We start from the raw sequence: 21158 nt of genomic DNA, 5'->3' as shown, positions 1-21158 counted from the left end.
ACACATTTCAATACCATGTTACATGCAGGGCTGAGGATATACCTCAGAGGTTTGTTTCATGTTCTTAGATGGTAGTTACAGAAAAGTAACTACAAAACGATCCCTTAGATCTAGATTTATTCTTCATCAACAGCCTACATGTTGAATTTGTTTACATTATGATTCGAAATGAGAATGTTCTCACTACCAGTACTTCAAGCTTGAACTGTTATCTGAATATCTTTCAGCTTCTTACGTAATTATCAATAACAAAAGTGTGAGACTCATGGGGCAGTTTCTCAGCTAGTAAAAATGGTCACAACTCATCCGAAGTTAATGGAGCTATGATAATTTACACCAGCAGAAGATCTGACTGAGAATGTCGCTTGCAATTTTGTGGATGAAACAAGCAGGATTGTGGTGACGACACAGGAAAGGAAACAGAACGCCAGGTTTGTTGGTAGCCAGAGAGCTTTACAAGCCTCTTGCAAAAAGCCTCCCAGGAAAACTTTCCTGGGGTTTTTATTTCTCTCCTTACTTTGTTTACAACTCTTCTTAGTGGTTACATTCTTGCGCATAGAAAAGCCAGGCAGTATACATGCACATAAGATAACGAACCCATCTCTTGAGCGCGTGAACACCAGCTGCGAGGGTACAATCAAATCAGCCAAATAAGTTTCCCAAACACAAACGCTGGATTGAAGGTCACTCCTGCCTCGTAGCCATGGGAGCAGTTTGCCGCGCCCATGGGCTGGCGATTCGGGAGCTATGCATCCCTACATCCCCCCCTGTTTTATTATATAAATGCGGTGTTTAAACAAAACACTCTCGCAGGGTAGCATACACAATGCCACTAGATTGGGTATACATTAAACAAAGCAGCAAAGTAAAACATCAAAAATCAAAACTAGGACCCCATACTATAAAAGGGTCTTCATCCACTCTAAGGGTGGCTATGACTAGATATAATCCCACCAGGGAAGAAAAACGTCCTGGCGGATGACTTAAGCATAACATTTCAGCATATCAATTTACTATTGCATGCAATTACTATTATCAGTAAGCTTAAAACAACACATTTCTTTCACTGTCTCACATCCCAGATGTTGCTGGGTGGTTTGCAGACAGGAACAAGGCAGGTACTTAACAGACCTTGCATGTTCGGGGCAACGGCCAGGCAGAAATCAGATTGATTCAATACCTGTGCCAGGTGGACCCAAATGTCTTGTAATGTGGTGTCATTAACATACACACAGCTGTCATTAACTTGAAAAAGTAAGTGTCCTGTCAGGTGTAATCCCAGGAGCACTGACTAAAATTAACTGGGCATACCAGGTAGTCTAATTTCCCAGATGTTTTGGTGAATTACTCAATCCCACATGCATCCTCCCCATGGACCCGGCAGGATTCGGTATGTGGGAGGCCACACCCCCTCAACCGGTCCATATGCTTGGAAGGAGCATTGAGAACGTTTACACTTTTACCCAGAAAGTCTCTAAGTATGTCTCCATGGCCGCAGATCAGATGGTACTCCTGATGTGTCTGTAAGGGCAGTGGGCCAAGCCTGAACATGCTAGATCCCACTGCAATGCCTTCCCAGCCTCAGTGATATTCAATACCATCTCTGTTAGCAACTTCTGGGTCATTGTCTGTATTTGGATGTGTTACAGGGGTAATAGTGTAATAGAGGAGATGGCAGGGGCAATGGCAACAAGGTGCCTTTGGTACTTATCATTTAAAATCCAATTAGGGAAGGCAATACATACTGAAGGACTTATCCAAAACACAGGGCGCAGCCTGTAGAATAAACCCTAAAATCCAATCAATACCACGTTCCCAAACATGGGTTCCACAAGTTTCTTCCTGCTAGTGTATAATTCTTTGTTTCTTCACCAGAGTCAGTTCTTAATGTCTCTTGTAGTCAGGAATTCCTGGACTTTGTGGTTTCAAGGAAGCAAGTGTTCCTTCTTCTCTTTTCCTGAAACAGTGTGGTTTAGCATCATACAGGGGAGAGGTTACTAGCACATCACCCTGTAATGGTTTTGCTTTTTCTGGAAAAATTCAGAGCAACAGTAGGTCTGTCAGTGGACAAGGGAGAGGTTACTAGCACTTCACCTTGTCTTTTTTTCCTTTTTCCTGCTGTCCAGAAGGCACAGCAGGGCTAGAAGAAGAAATAGGCTTATCATCAGTCAAAGAGTCCTCCCGAGGTGGAGGGGTCTTTTTGCAGTGAAAAGCATGGGTCCAGGCAGTCAGTCCTTGGCACTTCACAGCGGTGTTGGTGGTTAACAGGACTTGGAAAGAGCCTTTCCAGCATGGAGCCAAAGCACTCTTTCGTTGATGGACTTTACATAGACTCAGTCTCCTGGTTTCAATGAATGGCAGGGGTGCTAGGGTCTTTGGGTAGCACTTCTCTACCTGTGAGAAAAGAAACCTAACACATTTCATTAATGCCTGGCAGTGTTTTGCAAATCTCATAGTTGCTCGGGCACATTTAAGCCCCCCCTTGTCTTGGGGGTCAGCCAAGTTTTGGCTGTGGCCTTGGATGAGCCTGCAAGCTGTATTTTCCTCTCAGTTAACTCATTCTGTGCTTTTTCCTCTTCTCTCTTTCTCGGCTTCTTTTAACCTACAAAGGAAACCTTCACTCTTCCAGTAAAATAACTTTATTACAGAGCTTTGGAGCAACAAACCGGGACAAGCACACCCACTTTTGAGGAGTGCACTTGGTACAACCTCAGGTGTCTAATTGCTTTCCTCCCTCCCCAGCCCTCTGGCTAGAAATCTGAGGTAGCCAGAAGGATCCCATGGGCAATATGGGGAGTGGGTTAACCTTCCATGTCCTTGCTTCCAAAGACTGTTGGTATGCAATTCTTAACAACAATTTTTGCCATAAAACACAAAAATAATCCCTATTGTGCCAGTAAATGCATGGTACATTGAATGCTGTTCAGCTGGCAACCGTTTTCTCTGATGATCTGAAAGACAAAAGAACAGAGGTCTACCCCTTCTGGGCAGTCAGTCATTGCTTAAAATGTTTCCTTGTATTTGTTCATAGGCAGCCCAGATTTCAGTGGCTTCTACCTTATTAGTTAGAAACTTGCATTAATACAAATGCTTTCTGGCTTGCTTCCAAATCCAAAGCTATCTACAGCTTAAAGATTTTTACTTAAAAGGGACACAATTAACTATCCCAGTCTTTTGATTGCCTTTTACTTCTAACTCCTGCTTTCAAACACACAGTGATCTGAATAAGACAACACAACCTATATTGGTAGGTTTGCATTTCCTTTACCTCTGCTACAATATACACTGCACATATTCTGGGGAAAAGCGGCCACTGCGCAACCCATACGGGCTCGTCAGTGAGCCAACGGAGGGGGAGGGCCGTACGCCTAATCATCAATATGGATGGTGGCAGTTAAAGCAGTTCCCCTGAGGCTTCTGCCCCTTGTACAGGGCAGCTGCCAGCAGGGCCATCTGATGGGTTTGAGTGCCTACATCAGTACACGCCTGCAGCAACTCCGCCAGGGTCGAAGGACTTAGAGAACTCGCTCGCAGCGGGGACCCTGCGAAACGCGCGATGGGCACACTGGCCAATGATGGGAAAAGCTACCTGGGGCGTGCCCACCGCCTGCTCGGGGATGCTCGAAAACTGCCCTGTGCCATATAACTGCTCAGCAAGATAAGCCCCCCCACCTTGTTCTGCTGCTGCAAGCGCCTCTCGCTGGTACTCGCTGTCCCACACAACGTATTGCGCGGGAGACAGCACCATGCGACACATGTCTTTCCAATCTTGGGGGAGCAAGTGATAACCATTAGACACACCTTTCAAGATCCCCCGGAGCTCGTGCAGAACCGAGTAGGGGAGAGCCTCCCAGTCCACTACTCGCCCCCCGTTTCCATTATTTCGCTTAGAGACGGGGAACGCCTCGAACCCACACTTGGATTCCTTGTCGGTCAAGAGACCGGCCTTGCGCACCGGCTGCACCGCCGCGGCGACAGCGCCCCCCTGCCCGACCGGTAGGCATGGGGGCGCCGCCACGGGCGGCGGCGCAGGGGGGGTCAGCTGCGGGCAGGAGGGGGGTGGCCCATCACCTGGGGGCAAAGGGGAAACCGGCTTAAGGCCGTCGGGGCCGAACCCCTCCAGCGCCTCCTTACAACGCTGCCAGAGCAGCAGGTGCTGAACTGGGGCACGGGGTTCACTATACAAGGTGATCCCAATCCGTATCCAATCAAAAAGCTGTAAAGACCCGCAGTCAGGATACCAGGGGCACTGGCGATCTATTTCCCTTAGAAGGTCCTCAATATGAGCGACCGAGACAACGACACATGATCGCTGCCTTATAATCTTTTGTAACTCTCTTGCGTGCTCCTTCTGGGCACTGGAAAGTTTCCCCCCCATACTCACGAATAAGGGGCGGCAAACAGCCGCGGGCGCGCTCGGCGTATCCAGCCGGTGAGTAGAGGGGTATCACGTCGGGGTCACCAGCTGTGGTGACAACACAGGAAAGGAAACAGAACGCCAGGTTTGTTGGTAGCCAGAGAGCTTTACAAGCCTCTTGCAAAAAGCCTCCCAGGAAAACTTTCCTGGGGTTTTTATTTCTCTCCTTACTTTGTTTACAACTCTTCTTAGTGGTTACATTCTTGCGCATAGAAAAGCCAGGCAGTATACATGCACATAAGATAACGAACCCATCTCTTGAGCGCGTGAACACCAGCTGCGAGGGTACAATCAAATCAGCCAAATAAGTTTCCCAAACACAAACGCTGGATTGAAGGTCACTCCTGCCTCGTAGCCATGGGAGCAGTTTGCCGCGCCCATGGGCTGGCGATTCGGGAGCTATGCATCCCTACACAGGATAGGCCAAATTCAGCCCTAGCATAAGCAGAAGTAACTCATGGCTTTAGTGGTGTTATGCTGGCTTACACCAGGGCAGAACTTGGCCTAAGAAGTTTCTCTCTTTTGCAGTTGTTTTAGCTGTGTGCCTGTGGAGCAGGGCTGGCTCTAGCTTTTTTGCTGCCCCAAGCAGCAAAAAAAAGCGCTGCCCCCCAACCCCCCTGCCGAGCGCCGCGCCGCCCCCCCCAACCAAGCGCCACGCTGCCCCCCCGCCGAGCGCCGCCGGAACCCCCCCCCAGAGCGCCGCCCCCCGCGCCGGAGCCCACCCTCCCCCCCCCCGAGCCCCGAGCCCCACAACGCCCCACCCGCCGAGCGCCGCGCCGCCGGAGCCCGCCCCCGCCCCCCGCCGAGCGCCGCCGGAACCCCCTTCCAGCGCCGCGCCCGCGCCGCCCCCTCGCCGAGCCCCGCGCAACCGGAGCCCGCCCCCCCAGCACCGCGCCGCCGGAGTGCTCCCCCCACCGCCCCTTACCAGGTGCCGCCCCAAGCATGTGCTTGGGTGCCTGGTGCCTGGAGCCGGCCCTGCTGTGGAGGGTAGTGCAAATAAATGTAGTGTATTTTTCTGCTAACTGAGCAGATATGACAGGGAAGATGGAGCATTTTGGAGGGCCGCTATTCATGGAATTTACAAGGTGCTATACTTTAAAGGGCTTGTCTGATCACTACCGCTCTTTAAATTATCCTCTCCTTTCAGCCACCAGCTGAGGTCTCTTCTGCCAGATTATCACTGTTCCATTTCCATCTGCCAGCTTCTACCTCATCCTTTTTCTCTAAGCCTCAATAAATATTTTTAAAAACACCACCAAATAACCTGCAATATCTCCTCCCAAAGCTTATGCCTATGTTGGTTTTAACCGTATTCCAAAAAAAGAAGGTAAAACAAGCTGAAAATGTCAGTTTTCCATTCATCTCAAAGATGCTGCAGTCCCTCAGATCTGCCAATAAGGGGTGCAGTGTGAAGCTGTAAATGATCTGCACTCCCAGGATTATTCCCAAGGCTCCAAAGTGGCACCTCGCAGCTGAGTCCAGGGGAGAGCCAAGACAGAGGGAATACTCTGGGGAATGCTCACCTAAGGTAAAACAATGCCTGGGCCATCACTTGTGAAGTGCATTGGGTGGCAGCTCTGTAGTGTGCACCCTACAGCTGGCTCCTCCAGCCTAGGTCAGTATATTAGACTTCAGGAAAGGGCTGTGATTAAGGGCTGAGACTGAGTCCTGCAGCTGACAGTGCATGGGCATTGCTGTGCCCATAGAAAGTCCCAGCAACCTCAGTTGGGGCCTCACGTGGATGCAGTAGTCTGCCCACATGCTGTCAATTGCAGGATTAGGGCCTAAGGTTCTCACCCCAACCCTCCAAGAAAAAGGGTTGGTTCTCTGCCTCTCTTCCCCACAGAAGAGCAAAATGACAAATTTCATGGGAGAACAATAACTTGTACAAACACACATTTTAATGGTAACCATTAACCAAACAGTGCCCTTGAAGGGAATGATTTTTTCCCCCAGGACATACCTGAAAAGCAAAATGTAGAGCTTCCACTTGCTTTTTAGCTTTTGGGAGCTTTGCTTTGTTAATATTGCTGTTTAGTGCTTGAACTGCAGAAAGGTTCAGTCCCTCTCAGCCAGCTGAAACAAGGAGTCACTCTGCAGACTAAACCAGTGAGGACAGCAGAGGGAGGAGGAGGAACCAGAAAGCACACAGAGTTAGGAGAACAGGAGGCTCTCATCCCCTAGTGCCCCTCCTCTACTTGCGCTACATTGATGACATCTTCATCATATGGACCCACGGAAAGGAGGCCCTTGAAGAATTCCACCTGGACTTCAACACCACCATCAACCTCAGCCTGGACCAGTCCACACAAGAGATCCACTTCCTGGACACTACAGTGCAAATAAGTGATGGTCACGTAAACACCACCCTATAACGGAAACCTACTGACCACTATATGTACCTACATGCCTCCAGCTTCCATCCAAGACACATCACACGATCCATTGTCTACAGCCAAGCCCTAAGATACAACCGAATTTGCTCCAACCCCTCAGACAGAGACAAACACCTACAAGATCTTTATCAAGCATTCTTAAAACTACAATACCCACCTGGGGAAGTGAGGAAACAGATTGACAGAGCAAGACAGGTACCCATAAATCACCTACTACAGGACAGGCCCAACAAGGACAATAACAGAACACCACTGGCCATCGCATACAGCCCCCAGCTAAAACCTCTCCAGCGTATTATCCACGATCTACAACCTATCCTGGAAAATGATCCCTCACTCTCACAGACCTTGGGAGGCAGGCCAGTCCTCACTTACAGACAACCCCCCAACCTGAAGCAAATACTCACCAGCAACTACACACCACACCACAGAAACACCTACCCAGGAACCAATCCCTATAGCAAACCTCGTTGCCTACTCTGTCCCCATATCTACTCTGGCGACACCATCAGAGGACCCAACCACATCAGCCACACCATCAAGGGCTCATTCACCTGCACATCTACTAATGTTATATATGCCATCATGTGCCAGCAATGCCCCTCTGCCATGTACATTGGCCAAACCGGACAGTCCCTCCGCAAAAGAATAAATGGACACAAATCGGACATCAGGAATGGTAACATACAAAAGCCAGTAAGTGAACACTTCAATCTCCCTGGTCATTCTATTACAGATTTAAAAGTCACTATCATTGGACAAAAAAACTTCAGAAACAGACTTCAAAGAGAAACAGCAGAACTAAAATTCATTTGCAAATTTAACACCATTAATCTGGGCTTGAATAGGGACTGGGAGTGGCTGGCTCATTACAGAAGCAGCTTTTCCTCTCCTGGAATTGACACCTCCTCATCTATTACTTCCACCCTGATTGAATTGGCCCTGTCAACACTGGTTCTCCACTTGCGAAGTAACTCCCTTCTCTCCATGTGTCAGTATATAATGCCCGCATCTGTAACTTTCACTCTATGCATCCGAAGAAGTGAGGTTTTTACCCACGAAAGCTTATGCCCAAATAAATCTGTTAGTCTTTAAGGTACCACCAGATTCCTTGTTGTTTTTGTGGCCTTGCAGTAAGTGCACATTGTTGATTTTATTGGAAGAACCAGATCCCTTTCGCCTAAATTTTGTGGGTTTGTTTTTCCCTTCCCACCCCTGCTGTTTTCAATGGTCTGTACTGCAGGCACAGCCTGAAGAAGATCTGGCCATGTGGTTTCAAACAATGTCCTCTCTGCACCTGCTTTGTGCTTCGTACTCTCTACAATGGCATCCACAGCTCTTTGGCTTGCCGCTACACAGAGCCAGTAAGAAAAAAAAAAGGGCATGAAGTTTTAATTTCACATTTTCATGGCACAGTGTTTTTCACGTCTTCTGTTGAAATGTGGATGACTATGAAACCTAGATGTACTTAATGATTAGGAAGATGAGCTTCTGGGCTACCTTCCGCCATTTGGGTTTTCACTTCTGTACTGGCAAAATGATCCATCTTATAGTGCCTGGGAGAAATACAGGCACTCCAGCTTAATGGTCAAACTCCCAGACGAACGCTTTCTTGTTTTGTGTTTTAAACATGCCACGCTTCCTACTTTCAGTCCAGTTTGTGATGTAAAAGAGCAGTAAAAATGAAGCCAGTGAACCAAAAAAAAATACCTTACATGTTTACATCATGTCAGTTGTTTTGATTTAAATAATTAAGGCAAGAAAAATTCACTACGGCAATGATTTTTTTATTGTAGTTCATTATTGTCTGCTGATTTATGTAGCACCAACAGTAATCTCCTAGTCACTTCCTGGACAGATATTAAGACAATGTCCCTGCCCCATTGCTCTTACAATCTAGCCAGACAAGAAACAAGCGCAGGGGAAAGGGAAGCATCAAAAAGCTGTGTGATCAAAGGGTGAAGTTAAACTCGCATCTCATTTTCATAACTTTTGCATTCCAGTCGTCTTTACAATGGGCACATCATCTAAAGGGGGATTTAGGGAGGGAATTCTGAATGGTCCCTTTGTCCCTATGAAGAAGGTATTAATGGGTGCTGCACATGGTCTGTGAGAGAAGTATATACCTTTTAAGAATTAGAAGTGGACTGTGTAACTTTGCCCCTTTCAGCAGATCAGAAAATAATTTTCAGTGGGGAGATAGGTTCTAATCTCAATGCATCTCAAGACCTCCCTATAGTGACACACAAAATGCTCTAAAGATCAATTAACAAAAATATAAAGAAAGACTGGCTTATGATAAGATTTCACTTTACAAGGATAAAGCCTAGAGAGCTAATTCTAATTTTGTAGTCTTCTATCACATTCTCTCATTCACCTGTGTCACAGTTACAGGACGAGCTGCGCGTTAGACCCCTTAGTCCTTCTCAAGTGCACCTTGCTGGTGATAGGTTTCACTCCTCTCTGGCCAGAAACTTGTTGTTCAACCACTTTTAGACCATGTCTCTGGGCTGAAGCCAGGGAGGTGGGCATTCCCCAATCAATAGTTCCTCTCAAGAAAGAGATCTTGGAGTCACAGCGCAAAGTTTTCTGAAAACTTCAGCTGAATGCACAGCAGCACTCATAAAGGCTGAGTGTGGTAGGCACTATTAGGAAGGGATAGAAAATAAGACAGAAATAATTGTAATGACTCTATTATAAATCCATGGTGTGCCCACCTGGAATACTGTGTCCAGTTCTGGTTGCCCATCTCAAAAAGGATATAATAGAACTGGAAAAAGGGACACAAAGGTGATCAAAGGTATGAAAAAACTTCCATGTGAGAAGAGACTAAAAAGTTTAGGGCTTTTCAGCTTAGAAAAGAGTTGACTAATAGGGGATATGGTAGAGTTCTATACATTTATGAATGATGTGGAGAAAGTGAATAAGGAAGTATTATTTACCTCATCACATAACACACAAACCAGGAATCACCCAATGAAATTAATAGGCAGCAGGATTAAAACAAACATAAGAAAGTACTACTTCACATAATGCACAGTCAACCTGTGGAAGTTGTTGCCACACCAGTGGTGGTTGTGGAGGCCAAAAGCATAACTGGGTTCAAAAAAGAATTAAAAAGTTCATGGAGGATAGGTCCATCAATGACTATTAGCCAAGATGTCTTGACCCTAAATCTCTGACTGCCAGAAGCTGGGTGGGAAAGATGGCTAGATCACTCCAATTGCCCTGGTCCATACACTCACCCTGAAGCTCTCATATGGCCACTGTCAGAGACTGGATACTGGGCTTGATGGGCCATTAGTCTGAACCAGCATGGCAGTTTTTAAGATCCCTTAAGGGAACAAGAGAACATATTTCGTTCATTGTTTGATCCCCTCTCCTCTCCCTCTCCCCCGTTTTGTCATCCATTCCCCTCCCCTGCCATGCCCTCCCCCCGCCCCCCCAAACAGCCTCCTTTGATTTAGATCTATGCAGTCAGACAGAATAATATCAAAGAGATAAACTGAGTTACATATACTAATCCCTCATTCTCCACAACCTGCTACTTGACTAACGTTACACTTGCTTGTGACCTTGAGGGTTTTGAAAGCTTGTCTGTCTCATGGCTTTCCACCCCTAGATCTGCTGTAGGCAATTTTCCCATCAGCAGCCATCCTGAACATTCCACCAAGCTTCTAACCCAGGGACTGCTGAGGACCATCTGCTCTTTTCATGTGCCTTTCTGCTGATACCAAAATCATTTCCATCTGACCACTCCATGCTTTGCATGAATAAAAAACCTTTCGGGCTGCTGCTTCTAAAGTAGATTTACCTTCAATCACCATTTATTAAATCTCCATCCATTAAAAACCATAGCTTGCAGGAGCTGTGTGCATTAAGCCTGATTATAGAGTCTGTAGAGAAGGAGGGAGGGGGACAGCAGTTTGTACCAGTGCATTTCCTTGTTTTTCTGCTTCTCTAACCTGGCTTGTAACACTTGTAACAGGGTGCACATCAGAGCAGGACTCTCGTGTTCTTGGGCTTTGATTTTGGTTGTACACAGCTGTCTCTCTTTTCTGTTTTAGCTGTAATTTGGTGATCTTTGGCTTCAGTGAACGACAGCTCAGACTATATGAATACATTTAGAGTTTCCCTTGGTGGCAGGGTGCTAGGTCACACATGGAGGGCAAGGGGCAGGGAACTAAAAAAGGAAGAGGAGGGAAGCTCACAGGTTCCTTAAGGAGGATGAGTGGCTCCTTCAAACGCACTTCACTAAAGGGCTCGGCATCTGGATCTCAAAAGGTAAGTCAGCAGTTATCTGAGGGATGGAATAGGAGGCAAATGGCTGGAGAAATGGTCTGCTCCCTGCTCAGATTTATTTCAGAGCTTACACCGCATAAAGGAGAACAATTCTCTCCGTCCCACTGTATTCTTGTCTCTTACAAAGGCAGCAATCATGTTAATTGCATTGATTGTGCCAATGACTATTTTTTTTCCCTGTGGAAGTTATTTTTCTCTTCTACCTTCCCCTCCCCTCCACCCCATCTCTCTCACGCACACACACTGTGTTTTAGGCAACTAAGATGAGGAAAGTTTTTCATGTAAAAGGATTCGACTCTGATGCTATCAAAAGTGTGAAATAATTTCTTAATAAATATTGATTATTTTGTGCTGATGCTAAATCAATATGCAATTGATGGGGAGACTGATATATTAAAGGGATTTTTATATGATTCATGGGGTGAAATGCATGCAGATATTATAAGAAATATAATCAATGGTTAGATTATGTACTGTGTACAGTGTAGTACGTGAACTGAAGAAAAAACAAGAGCTGAATGAAATGTCCTGGTGATATCTCTAAGTTCAGCTTCTCAATGTGATTAACTTGCAATTACAGAATTAGCTTTTAGAGTCAATGGTGAGGGATGATGCATTTATTTTTTTATGCTTGTAGTATTTTTTAATACACTTTTTGACTGGATTGGCGAGCTAGTTTGGAGCAAATCTGAACTGCCTCAAACCGTGATATCCTAGGGTTTCTGAACTCAAATGGAACTTTTCTCAATGGTTGAATCAGTTTAAGTCATGAAAAATATCTTCCTCCTTTCCTCTAATCCAGCAGCTTTTCCCTTTAAACCAACTGCTGCTGCTGCCTGCTGAATTTCAGATGCATAGAATTTGGTAAAGGAGTGAAAGTAAGTCCAGTAGTGGACAGAAGTGGGAGAAATTGGGTTTGGAGACTTCTTGGAGGAAGGAGATCATCAATACAAATAGAGAGACAAGGTGGGTGAGGTAATATCATTTGTTGGACCAAGCTCTGTATAAGCGTGAAAGTTTGTCTCTTTCACCAAAAGAAGTTAGTCCAATAAAAGATATTGCCTCACCCACCTTGTCGCTCTAGTATCTAATATCAACATGGCTACAACTACACTTCAAGCAATACAGATAGAGGCAGCTAAGTAGGTATGAAAAGTGTCCTTATTTAGAGCCGTCTTTCTGTGTGTTGGGTAGTGTATCTTGTAGTCAGTTGTGGATTCTAGACAGGATGCTTGGCCTAGGAGAGCCCCACAACAGCAGACAGACTTCTTGCAGTTGAAATCAAGGGCCTTGGTTTATGGAATTTTGAGAACCATTAAGGGCAATTTAATGGAGGGAGGGAATAGCTCAGTGGTTTGAGCATTGGCCTGCTAAACCCAGTATTGTGAGTTCAATCCTTGAGGGGGGCCATTTAGAGATCTGGGGCAAAAATCTGTTTGGGGATTGGTCCTGCTTTGAGCAGGGGGTTGGACTGGACTAGATGACCTCCTGAGGTCCCTTCCAATCCTGATATTCTATAATATTATCTGTATTGTGGTAGGACCTAGAGGCCCCAGCCCCATTATGGTAGGCACTATAGAAACATGCAACACAGAGATGGTCCTTCCCTGAAAGAGCTCACGGTCTTAATGTAAGATGAGATAACAAATTAGAACAAGAACCAGACAATCCTGATCAGTGTGATAAGCTGTGGCCACAGTATGCCAGCTACCTAGTCATTGTCAAGATTTTTTTGGAGGCATCAGAGCAGAGAGGAGTCTTTGCAGCAGCATTTTGAGTGGATGTTTAGTAGGATAGATCTGAGAGATCTTGTACAAGAGAAAACAGCAAATTTTAGACATGAGCTGTGCGGATCTAGAAAGAGAGGGCTGAGGTGAAAAATGATGTCCAGGTTACAGTCCTGATTACCAGTGAGGACCATGGAATAGGATTGGGTTCTTCAGGGCAGTTGGTACTCAAGTGTGATGCCTCCCAAACACATCACATTGAGAGAGAAATCTGAGAAGAATGAAGCCTTCACATCTGGGCTAACTTTACTCTGTATTGATATGTACAAAACTGTAATAGAAGCAAAACAACATGTTACTGTATCTATTCAAACCTAGCAAAACTATTTACCATCCCAAGCATAAAAATCTACATGACAGGCCTTGCCATTATAATTGCCTATTATTTGTGTATAATAGTGCATCAGTTGGGATCAGATCCTCATTATGCTATGCACTGTGCATACACAAAGTTAATGGTGAGCAGAAGTTTTGGTAGACTGATAAAGTTGAGGGTATTTGCTGACTAGTATGGTATCATAGTGGAAAAGAAAAAATGAATAAAAAGAAAGTAAATTTTTCCCCTTTGCATCATTTTCTATGCCGATGCTCTTTAAACTTGCAAAATTGGTAAGGGAAATCCACATCCACTGTTTAGCAAATGTCTTTTACCACAGGTGCATTCAACATTTTTTTTAAAGTCATTGAGCTCATCTCACTATTACAAAACATATAATTTCATTTCCCATTACTAAAAGCTCAAGATGAAATACCCAGATGAAAATAGCTTCTTCTGACCATGTTTATCATAGGTGTTAGATTAAACCAATCAAGGATAGAGGGAAAATAGAATGTGATTTGACTTTTCCTAACAAAGTTGAATTAGCAATGGGCAGTGCTACAGTTATAATACTCTAAGAAGCATTGTGAATTTTAGGATTTCTGATTTTTCATTTAATTTGTTTGTACTCTCTTTTAATGTTTATTGTAGGCAAGTTATGACCTGTCTTTCAAGAGAAAGAATCACTTATCACTGTTTGCTAAAATTTTCCTTGATTTATATGAAAGCATGACTTATACTGATGTGCTGAACCTGCCAAGAGAGGCTCAAGTGGGTTCAACTGACTCATGGAGGCAGATGGAACATTATTCCACCAGCATACAAGGGAGGTGGAAGGGGCTAAGAGACCAAGAGATCTGGGATATGGGATGAAATGTCCTGAGATAGGAACTCTGGGTGCGGCTTCAGCTAGGGGAAAAGCTGAAACCAGGAAGGGGTTAAATTTAACTCTGGTGTGGATTTAAAACTAATCTCAGATTTTGGTCCTCGGCAGGGTTTATTTAAAAAAAATAAATAAATTGGGATTTAGTTGTTTCAGCCTGAGGTTGGAAATCACAGCTATGAAATGACATAACTTTTGTGAGGTGGTTGAAGGATATGTAGATTTATAAGGAATATTTCACTTGCCACTGCAAGCTCTTTGGGGCAGGGACTGTCTTTTTTTCCAGTGTTTGTGCAGTGGTTAGCATAATGGGGTCCTGGTCCATGACTGGGATCTTCAGCGTTATCACGATACACATAAATAAAAATAGTAATAAGAAAATGCCCAGCAGCTCTACTCAACAATTTAGGACAGAAAGTGAAGAGGACTTCTGTGGAATAATATCCATACAATAACTTTTTACTTATATCACTGTAGCAGAACTTGTTCCAACTTCTTATATCCAGCCAAAGGGCCAGATTTTGATACCCTTTTTCATGAAAAGCACTATCTTACTCCACAAGTGGTTCCACTGAAGATACTATGCAATGTATCTTCATAATCTACCCCAAAAGTAAATATCCTGGGTGTGGCTTAAGAATGGCAGTGCCTAGGCAAAGGAATTCTTGTTTTGTTGTGTTGGATGATTTCACTGTACTTAAATGTTAAAATTTCCAAGATTATCATATGAGGAAACATCTTATCTTGATGTGCAGCTGTTTGCATGTAACTCTCATTAACACAGTTATGCTAGTAAATTCCAGTGCCATGTGTTGACACTATACAGTGCACTTATCTATATATCCCATTCCCACTGACTTGTTCTAAAAATATTTCAAATGTACTGAACATGATCCATTTCCCCTGGCTCTTGGGATATAATTATATTACTGAAACTCTGCTTCTCTCCTTCTCACCACATATTCTTTTCTATTCACCTCTAATTTTGAAACCTCATTATCTCCATGTCTGTGAACATGGTCAATTCTTCTAAATAGGGATGTATCCAACACAAGCTTTTGGAATGTTGCATTTCCACTTAGTAGGGTTGCTAGCAAGGCTTTAGTGGCCCATTCCTCACATCTCTGGCCTGTTCCTAAGTATCAAATTGTGAAGGCCATCAGATCATTACAAAAAATGTGTAGAATAAAACCGTGGTTGAGATATATTCTTAAGATATGTGTCTAAATCCCCTAGACTGCTTTGAAAATCAAAACACAAACTTCTATTGGAGGTAGCACATCTAATTTTTATTTTAACAGCATAAGCTGAAACAGTGATTTATTTAGGTAATTTCCAGAGAGTAAAAAGATACAAAGATTTCTTGAAGCTGCAGACCAAGGTGAATATTTTATCATATATTTTACAAATAATTATACAAGTCAAAATAAAATAGGAGGGGATCAGTACTTTCCCTGGCTGGGAACATATTACAGGTTTAAAACCAGAGAAATGAGAGTCTTTGGGTCTCCTTGCAAATAAATCACTGGTTTGGCCTAGCTCTCTGGTACATTTATTAATGTTTTTAAATTGCTTACTGAAAGATCACTTAAAGGAGCTTAATTGCACTTGGTAATTTTCAGTTACATAAGTTTTCAGTGCTTGCTTTTAGTTCTATTAAAAATGGCACAGAAAGAGATTGGCAAAGAATAATATATCCAGTGAATTCAGGCTCTATTTTTGCCTTTGAACTATCTGTGAGTGGATTGTGATTTCCTCAAATTTATCAATATTTGATTATTTTAAAAGATTAACTCTGAAGGTTTATTGGGAGCAGTTCTCGCTGACTGTCTGGAATTAGTTGTATACTTGGTTATGATGGATTAGATAAGTCATTAGGTCACTGTATAAGCATTTTGTCACAGGTACTCACACTTGCACACTTAAAATTCAGTTTCTGTAAATACCCTTGGTTCTGACTTCAAAATTCTCCTCACAAATATTTGGGTCAATTACCTCAATAACCTGAAGGCTCATCCACTGTCTTGTGCTGCACAGGTTTTCAGTGGTGAGAATGGGAAGATGACTTGGGAATAATCTTCCTTTCTCCCCTGCACACAAGTACAGCAAGGTAGGATCTATATATTACGTAGTGTTCAGGAAATATTAGGAGAGTAGTCAAGCTTCCACACCAGCTGGCCTTCCAAGGTCCCAAAGGGGTGTGGTCGGAACCCCAGACAACAACTAGTTTGTGAGATCTTGTCTAGAGAATAAACTACCCAGGGTAACAGGCTGCTCCTTTTCAAAGGAACAGTAAACTCTGCCTACCAGCATGTGGCCCCAGCTCTAAGCCACAGGAAGTAAAAGACATGGTTAGCACCCCTTTGCTCCCATTCTCCTGCATCTCTGGGAAGATTTGCCTATGTGGGAAGTTGACCAATTAATCTCACCAGCAAATTCACATACTATAGCTGCGTTTTAAAAGGGACTAATTGATGTTTTGGCCAAGAATATTATTTGAAGTTCTAATACTTTGCAGAGAGGCTTATACTGAATCATTTAATTGGGTGCTTGGTTATTTTGGCCAGTGTTTCCCAAACTTGGGACGCCGCTTGTGTAAGGAAAGCCCCTGGCGGGCCGGGCCAGTTTGTTTACCTGCCGCGTCCACAGGTTTGGCCGATCGCGGCTCCCACTGGCCGCGGTTCGCTGCTCCAGGCCAATGGGAGCTGCTGGAAGCGGTGGCCAGTATGTCCTTCGGCCCACGCCGCTTCCAGCAGCTCCCATTGGCCTGGAGCAGTGAACCGCAGCCAGTGGGAGCCATGATCGGCCGGACCTGCGGATGCAGCAGGTAAACGAACCGGCCCGGCCCAACAGGGGCTTTCCCTTCACAAGCGGCATCCCAAGTTTGGGAAACACTGGTCTAGGCATTGGATCAATTTAACAGTTAAATTTAGTATTTAATGTCCTTCAGTTTTGTGTGTTCAAAGAAATTAGATAAGTGTTTTAGAAGTCCAGTAAATATCAGTGCATGCTGCAAGGTACAAGCTTATGAAAAAGAATGTTTTAAGGTAGCATTGCGCAGTTGGCCAGGTGAATTATGCTGCAAAGCTGCTTTCCTCTGAAGCACAGGCTGCTGCCAAAGACCGAATGCCAAATTTGATGGACTATTAATCCAGTCTGGAGTGTCAAATCTAATGTCCCTAATATGACACTCCTTGATGCATTGGGTGTACAATAAATGCCCTCTGAAATGGAAATAATTTAAGATACCACTTTGAGAGTTACACTGTGTGCTTAAGAGAGAGATTGGAAGAGTGTTTGAGAGAGAGATTGGAATAGTGTTTTTTCTGGGTTGTCACCAGGTTCCCCTGGGCCTACCAAATTGCTTCAGTTCCATTATCTAAAGTCAACAGATTGTGGATATTCTATAGTACATTGTGGACATACTGCAAGTAATATATACCCAGCATGAAGATGACTGGTTACCAGAAAGTCACAAACAGTTTATGGCTGAAGATATGGTGTGTCAGAATGGGATCTGAGTCAATATTTTGGAAATTTTATAGCTGTAATCCCTTCACTTTTCTCTAACCTAAACCTTCCCCATAGATTATTGTTCACATATAACATGTGGTACCAGGACTTTCTATGAATGAGACATTTTGGGTGTTGCTGAAAGCTGTAAAAATTAACATTCTTCAGTATGTCTGAGCCCCAGGTTTGGCAAATGTAGAGTTGCCATTGGCTTGGAATAGGGAACATTTGGGGAATCTATACATCTGGGCACAATACTATAGGAGGGCAGCAATTTACAGTAAATGCAGGCTGTTCAGCAGTAGAAATAGCAGTACTATGAGCTGCAAGTTTTCCTGTACATTTAGCCATCTGTATGGAACTTAATTCATACATTTATCTAATACCTTGCATCCCGAGGGGTCCTATTTCTCTTTTAAAAATTAAAGTGATATACAAATGATGCATACAGAAGGATTACTTCATCCAGCACTGAAATGCAGTAATCTTAATACTTCACAGCATTCAAAGGCAGGAGTTTAGGACAGGAAGTAGAGAATATATTTTCCAGTTGAAATTTCTGGGCCAGTTCAGGTGGGCAGAATTTTGGTAAGTAGAATTAAGGAGTTGACACTCCTCCTTATTTTATCAATATCATTGAAAGGTGAACTGTTTTTTGAAACAGGAAAACATGTGGTTTTGGTGGCAGAAACATTGTAGCCATGGGTAAGGGTTTGCAGTGGTGCGAGCAAGCAATGATCATAATACTGCTTGTTCAGAAAATCATCCTCTTTAATGATCAAAAGTGATTGGGATCTTCATCATTTAGGAATATTATCCCTTAACCTGAACCTAAAAACTGTTCAGCCAACCAGCACGATTGCTCATGATGATGAAGGCACTAGTGGCTTTGCAGACAATGAGATTACCAAAGTGCCTATGCACAAGCAGTTACCACTCAGACATTTAAGAGGAAAAAATACTTCCTTAGAATTCATGACAGACCTATTGCTTTCATTAGAAATATATCTGAATTGATAACTAAAGCCCGTATGCCATTCTCAGTGGTGGAAAATATTAGTTTCTAAACCATCCTTCGGTGTGCTTACATTCCTACCTACTGTCAAGTTGACAGCTAGCTCGCCCAGGATTTTGCAGTGAAGATACCATAGGTTTTAGTTATCCTTGAGAGCGAGTCTTCCTGTGTGTTTGTGCAGCACTTAAAACTGTGACTTCCCAAACCTGGCTGGGGGGCTGCTGGGTGTTACTTGAATATAAATATTAAATAATATCCTCTTCAAATAATACAAAAGCTGGCTGTACCCTTGAGTAGAATATATACATAAAAAGCTTCCAACTTTAGATGACAGAATCTGTTTGTAAAGTGTGGAATAATGTTGCTTGTTTTCAGCTATTTGGGCAAATTCTGGCCTGCTGCACACATGTACTCAGAGCCAATGTAGCATTAATGTTCATTTATTGTCTTGCTAGCTGTGGCCCCTTGCACAGCCCCCCAGAAATTCCTGCTCTGATTGGAATAACCTTGCCATTGATGCATGGTTCATAAACCATGCTTCCGACTCTGGTGTGTCTGGCCTACAAATGCCTCTCTATGGCTCCTGTCATTCAGGGTGTGCAAACCAACTTGACCCTCGTGATTCTGGGTGGAGATAAAATCAGGGCAGAACGCTTTGAGTGCACTCTCAATTTGAGGCATGTGGTTTTATAGAAGGGCCGTCCCAGAATTTGACATGTGGAGTAGCTAGATGAAAAAGAATGGCCACGAATACAGCAAAAAATATATATATTTTTCAATGTAAATGTTAACAAATTTCCATCTGTTGGTGTCTTAGAAAATGCTTATGGGATTGGAGGAAGATTTACAGCACAAGTCTGTGACACCTTTTCACAAGAGACCCTCCCAGTCCTCTCCAAAAAACACTCTCTCTGTATAAGCCAAGTTTTAAAAAAATAGTTCAAATGTTTGCTTGATAGCAATATTTTGCTCACAAATGGTTAATGTCTCATATCCTAATACAAGTTTAGCTGATGATCTTGCAATTAAGTATAGACTGGGGGACTTACTGCTCTCCATTGTTTAAACTATATCTAATTAGCAATTAACCATCATTGTAATTAGGAATAGATTACTTCAAATGCTTTCGAATTTCAAGTTCTGCACCGGCATGATTTGCACAGGCAATGAAGATTCCTGTCATTTAGGCAGGATTAGAGACTAGGTGAAAATTTCAGATGCTTAGGGTGTGATGGAATGGTGAGAGTAAACTGACACAGAGCTGTGCACTTAAAAGAGGCCATGTGGGCTAATAGGGCACTAAATTGGAAGACAGGAGTTGATGGTTTTATACCCAGCTCTGTCATTGACCTGCTATGTGACCTTCGGCAAGTTACCTTCCCTCTCTGTGCCTCTGTTTCCCCTCATGCCCTTCGTCCATCTTGTCTATTTAGATTGGAAGTTCTTTGAAGCAAGGATTGTCTCTTACTATGTTTGTGCAGCGCCTAACACAATGGCGCCCCAGTCTTGGTTGGGGCCTATAGGTGCTATTGTAATACTAATGATCCAGAAAGGTCAGTACTGCAGCTTGAGAATCGTTCTGTACAGTCACACACATATTTATGTAATGTCCTGGTTCAGTAGTCTAATTCCACCCACACCCACCCCCCAGTCTAGAAGAAGCATATTTACATTAGGGCATTCATACTTGTGTCACAGATCCTAGCAAGTGCCCCCTTGTGCCAATCACTGGGACTGCTGTGAGGGGAGTCCCAGCCTCTGTGTCCCTGGACCTCCCAGGGAGTTTTAGGCCACTGGAGACAGCCTGAATGGAGTCCAGCCACTGTCCCAAGCTCCAGGTCTCTTGGCATACACTCAGGGTGCAGACCTGCTGTTTTGCACCCCATCCTGAGAACAGGAGCCCACTGTCCAGCTGCCTAGCCCTGGGCGCAATGGTGACCCTTCAGACTCCCTTGTACTTAAACATACCCAAAAGATGTGATGCTTCTGGTTATAGTTTAACTCTCTCAGGGGCACGCAGCAGTTGTGAAGCAGTTAACACACACAGAGACTCTTTGCTCAGAGTCTAACAAATTTATGCTTTTTATTTTATACTTAATCATACAAAGCACAGGAGAGTACAGATCATACAAAACAAACACCACACACGTCACAGTCCTCAGGGATCATTGGTGTTCAGAAAGACAAGCAAGGTGTCACATGCCTCATGCAAGCTGTTACATGCTGAGTGATGGTCTCTTTTCCTCATGGAGCCTTTACGCAGCTTCTATGGCCTTGCTCTCCTGTCCCACACTTTATCTTCCAGTCTGCCCCGCACCATCGCACGCCTTCCTGTGTGTTCCCTCATTTAAACACGTGGTCACTTTTATTCTGTCTTTTGAGCAACTTTCCACTGCTCCTGCCTTCCCTGCTCCCTTCAGAGGAGTCAGCTAAATGGGTATTCCAAGGATATAGCTCACCCATTTTCCCCAGGTGTCTGCAACTGAATCAAGTAATTGAATCCTAAGCACACCCATGTATTTGTCT

At 44.0% G+C, this 21158-nt stretch overlaps 2 protein-coding genes and 1 long non-coding RNA gene across 3 annotated transcripts in view; 1 reads left to right on the top strand and 2 right to left on the bottom strand.

The window, feature by feature from the left end:
* Positions 1–21158, top strand: part of TRPM1 (transient receptor potential cation channel subfamily M member 1) — a 200764-nt gene that overhangs the window by 45355 nt on the left and 134251 nt on the right. The gene's annotated exons all lie outside the window — the stretch shown is intronic.
* LOC135973941 (uncharacterized) lies at positions 433–4386 on the bottom strand. The gene is made up of 2 exons (XM_065559511.1): positions 1202–4386; positions 433–1138 (listed from the first exon to the last, which is right to left on the bottom strand). The coding sequence occupies exon 1, from the start codon at positions 4376–4378 to the stop codon at positions 3476–3478; it is 903 nt and encodes a 300-aa protein (XP_065415583.1). The 5' UTR covers positions 4379–4386; the 3' UTR covers positions 433–1138; positions 1202–3475.
* LOC135973942 (uncharacterized) lies at positions 433–4552 on the bottom strand. The gene is made up of 2 exons (XR_010591050.1): positions 4385–4552; positions 433–2951 (listed from the first exon to the last, which is right to left on the bottom strand). It is a non-coding gene; the product is annotated as an uncharacterized LOC135973942 (long non-coding RNA).

Source organism: Chrysemys picta, chromosome 10 (assembly GCF_011386835.1).
Source record: "Chrysemys picta bellii isolate R12L10 chromosome 10, ASM1138683v2, whole genome shotgun sequence".
Taxonomy (NCBI): domain Eukaryota; kingdom Metazoa; phylum Chordata; order Testudines; family Emydidae; genus Chrysemys; species Chrysemys picta.
The sequence above is the reverse complement of the archived record's forward strand: the minus strand, read 5'-3'. Positions and strand labels throughout refer to the sequence as shown.

What these genes read in the sequence shown, in the direction of transcription:
- LOC135973941 (XM_065559511.1), bottom strand. Translation starts at nt 4,378, where the DNA reads ATGGGGGGGAAACTTTCCAGTGCCCAGAAGGAGCACGCAAGAGAGTTA.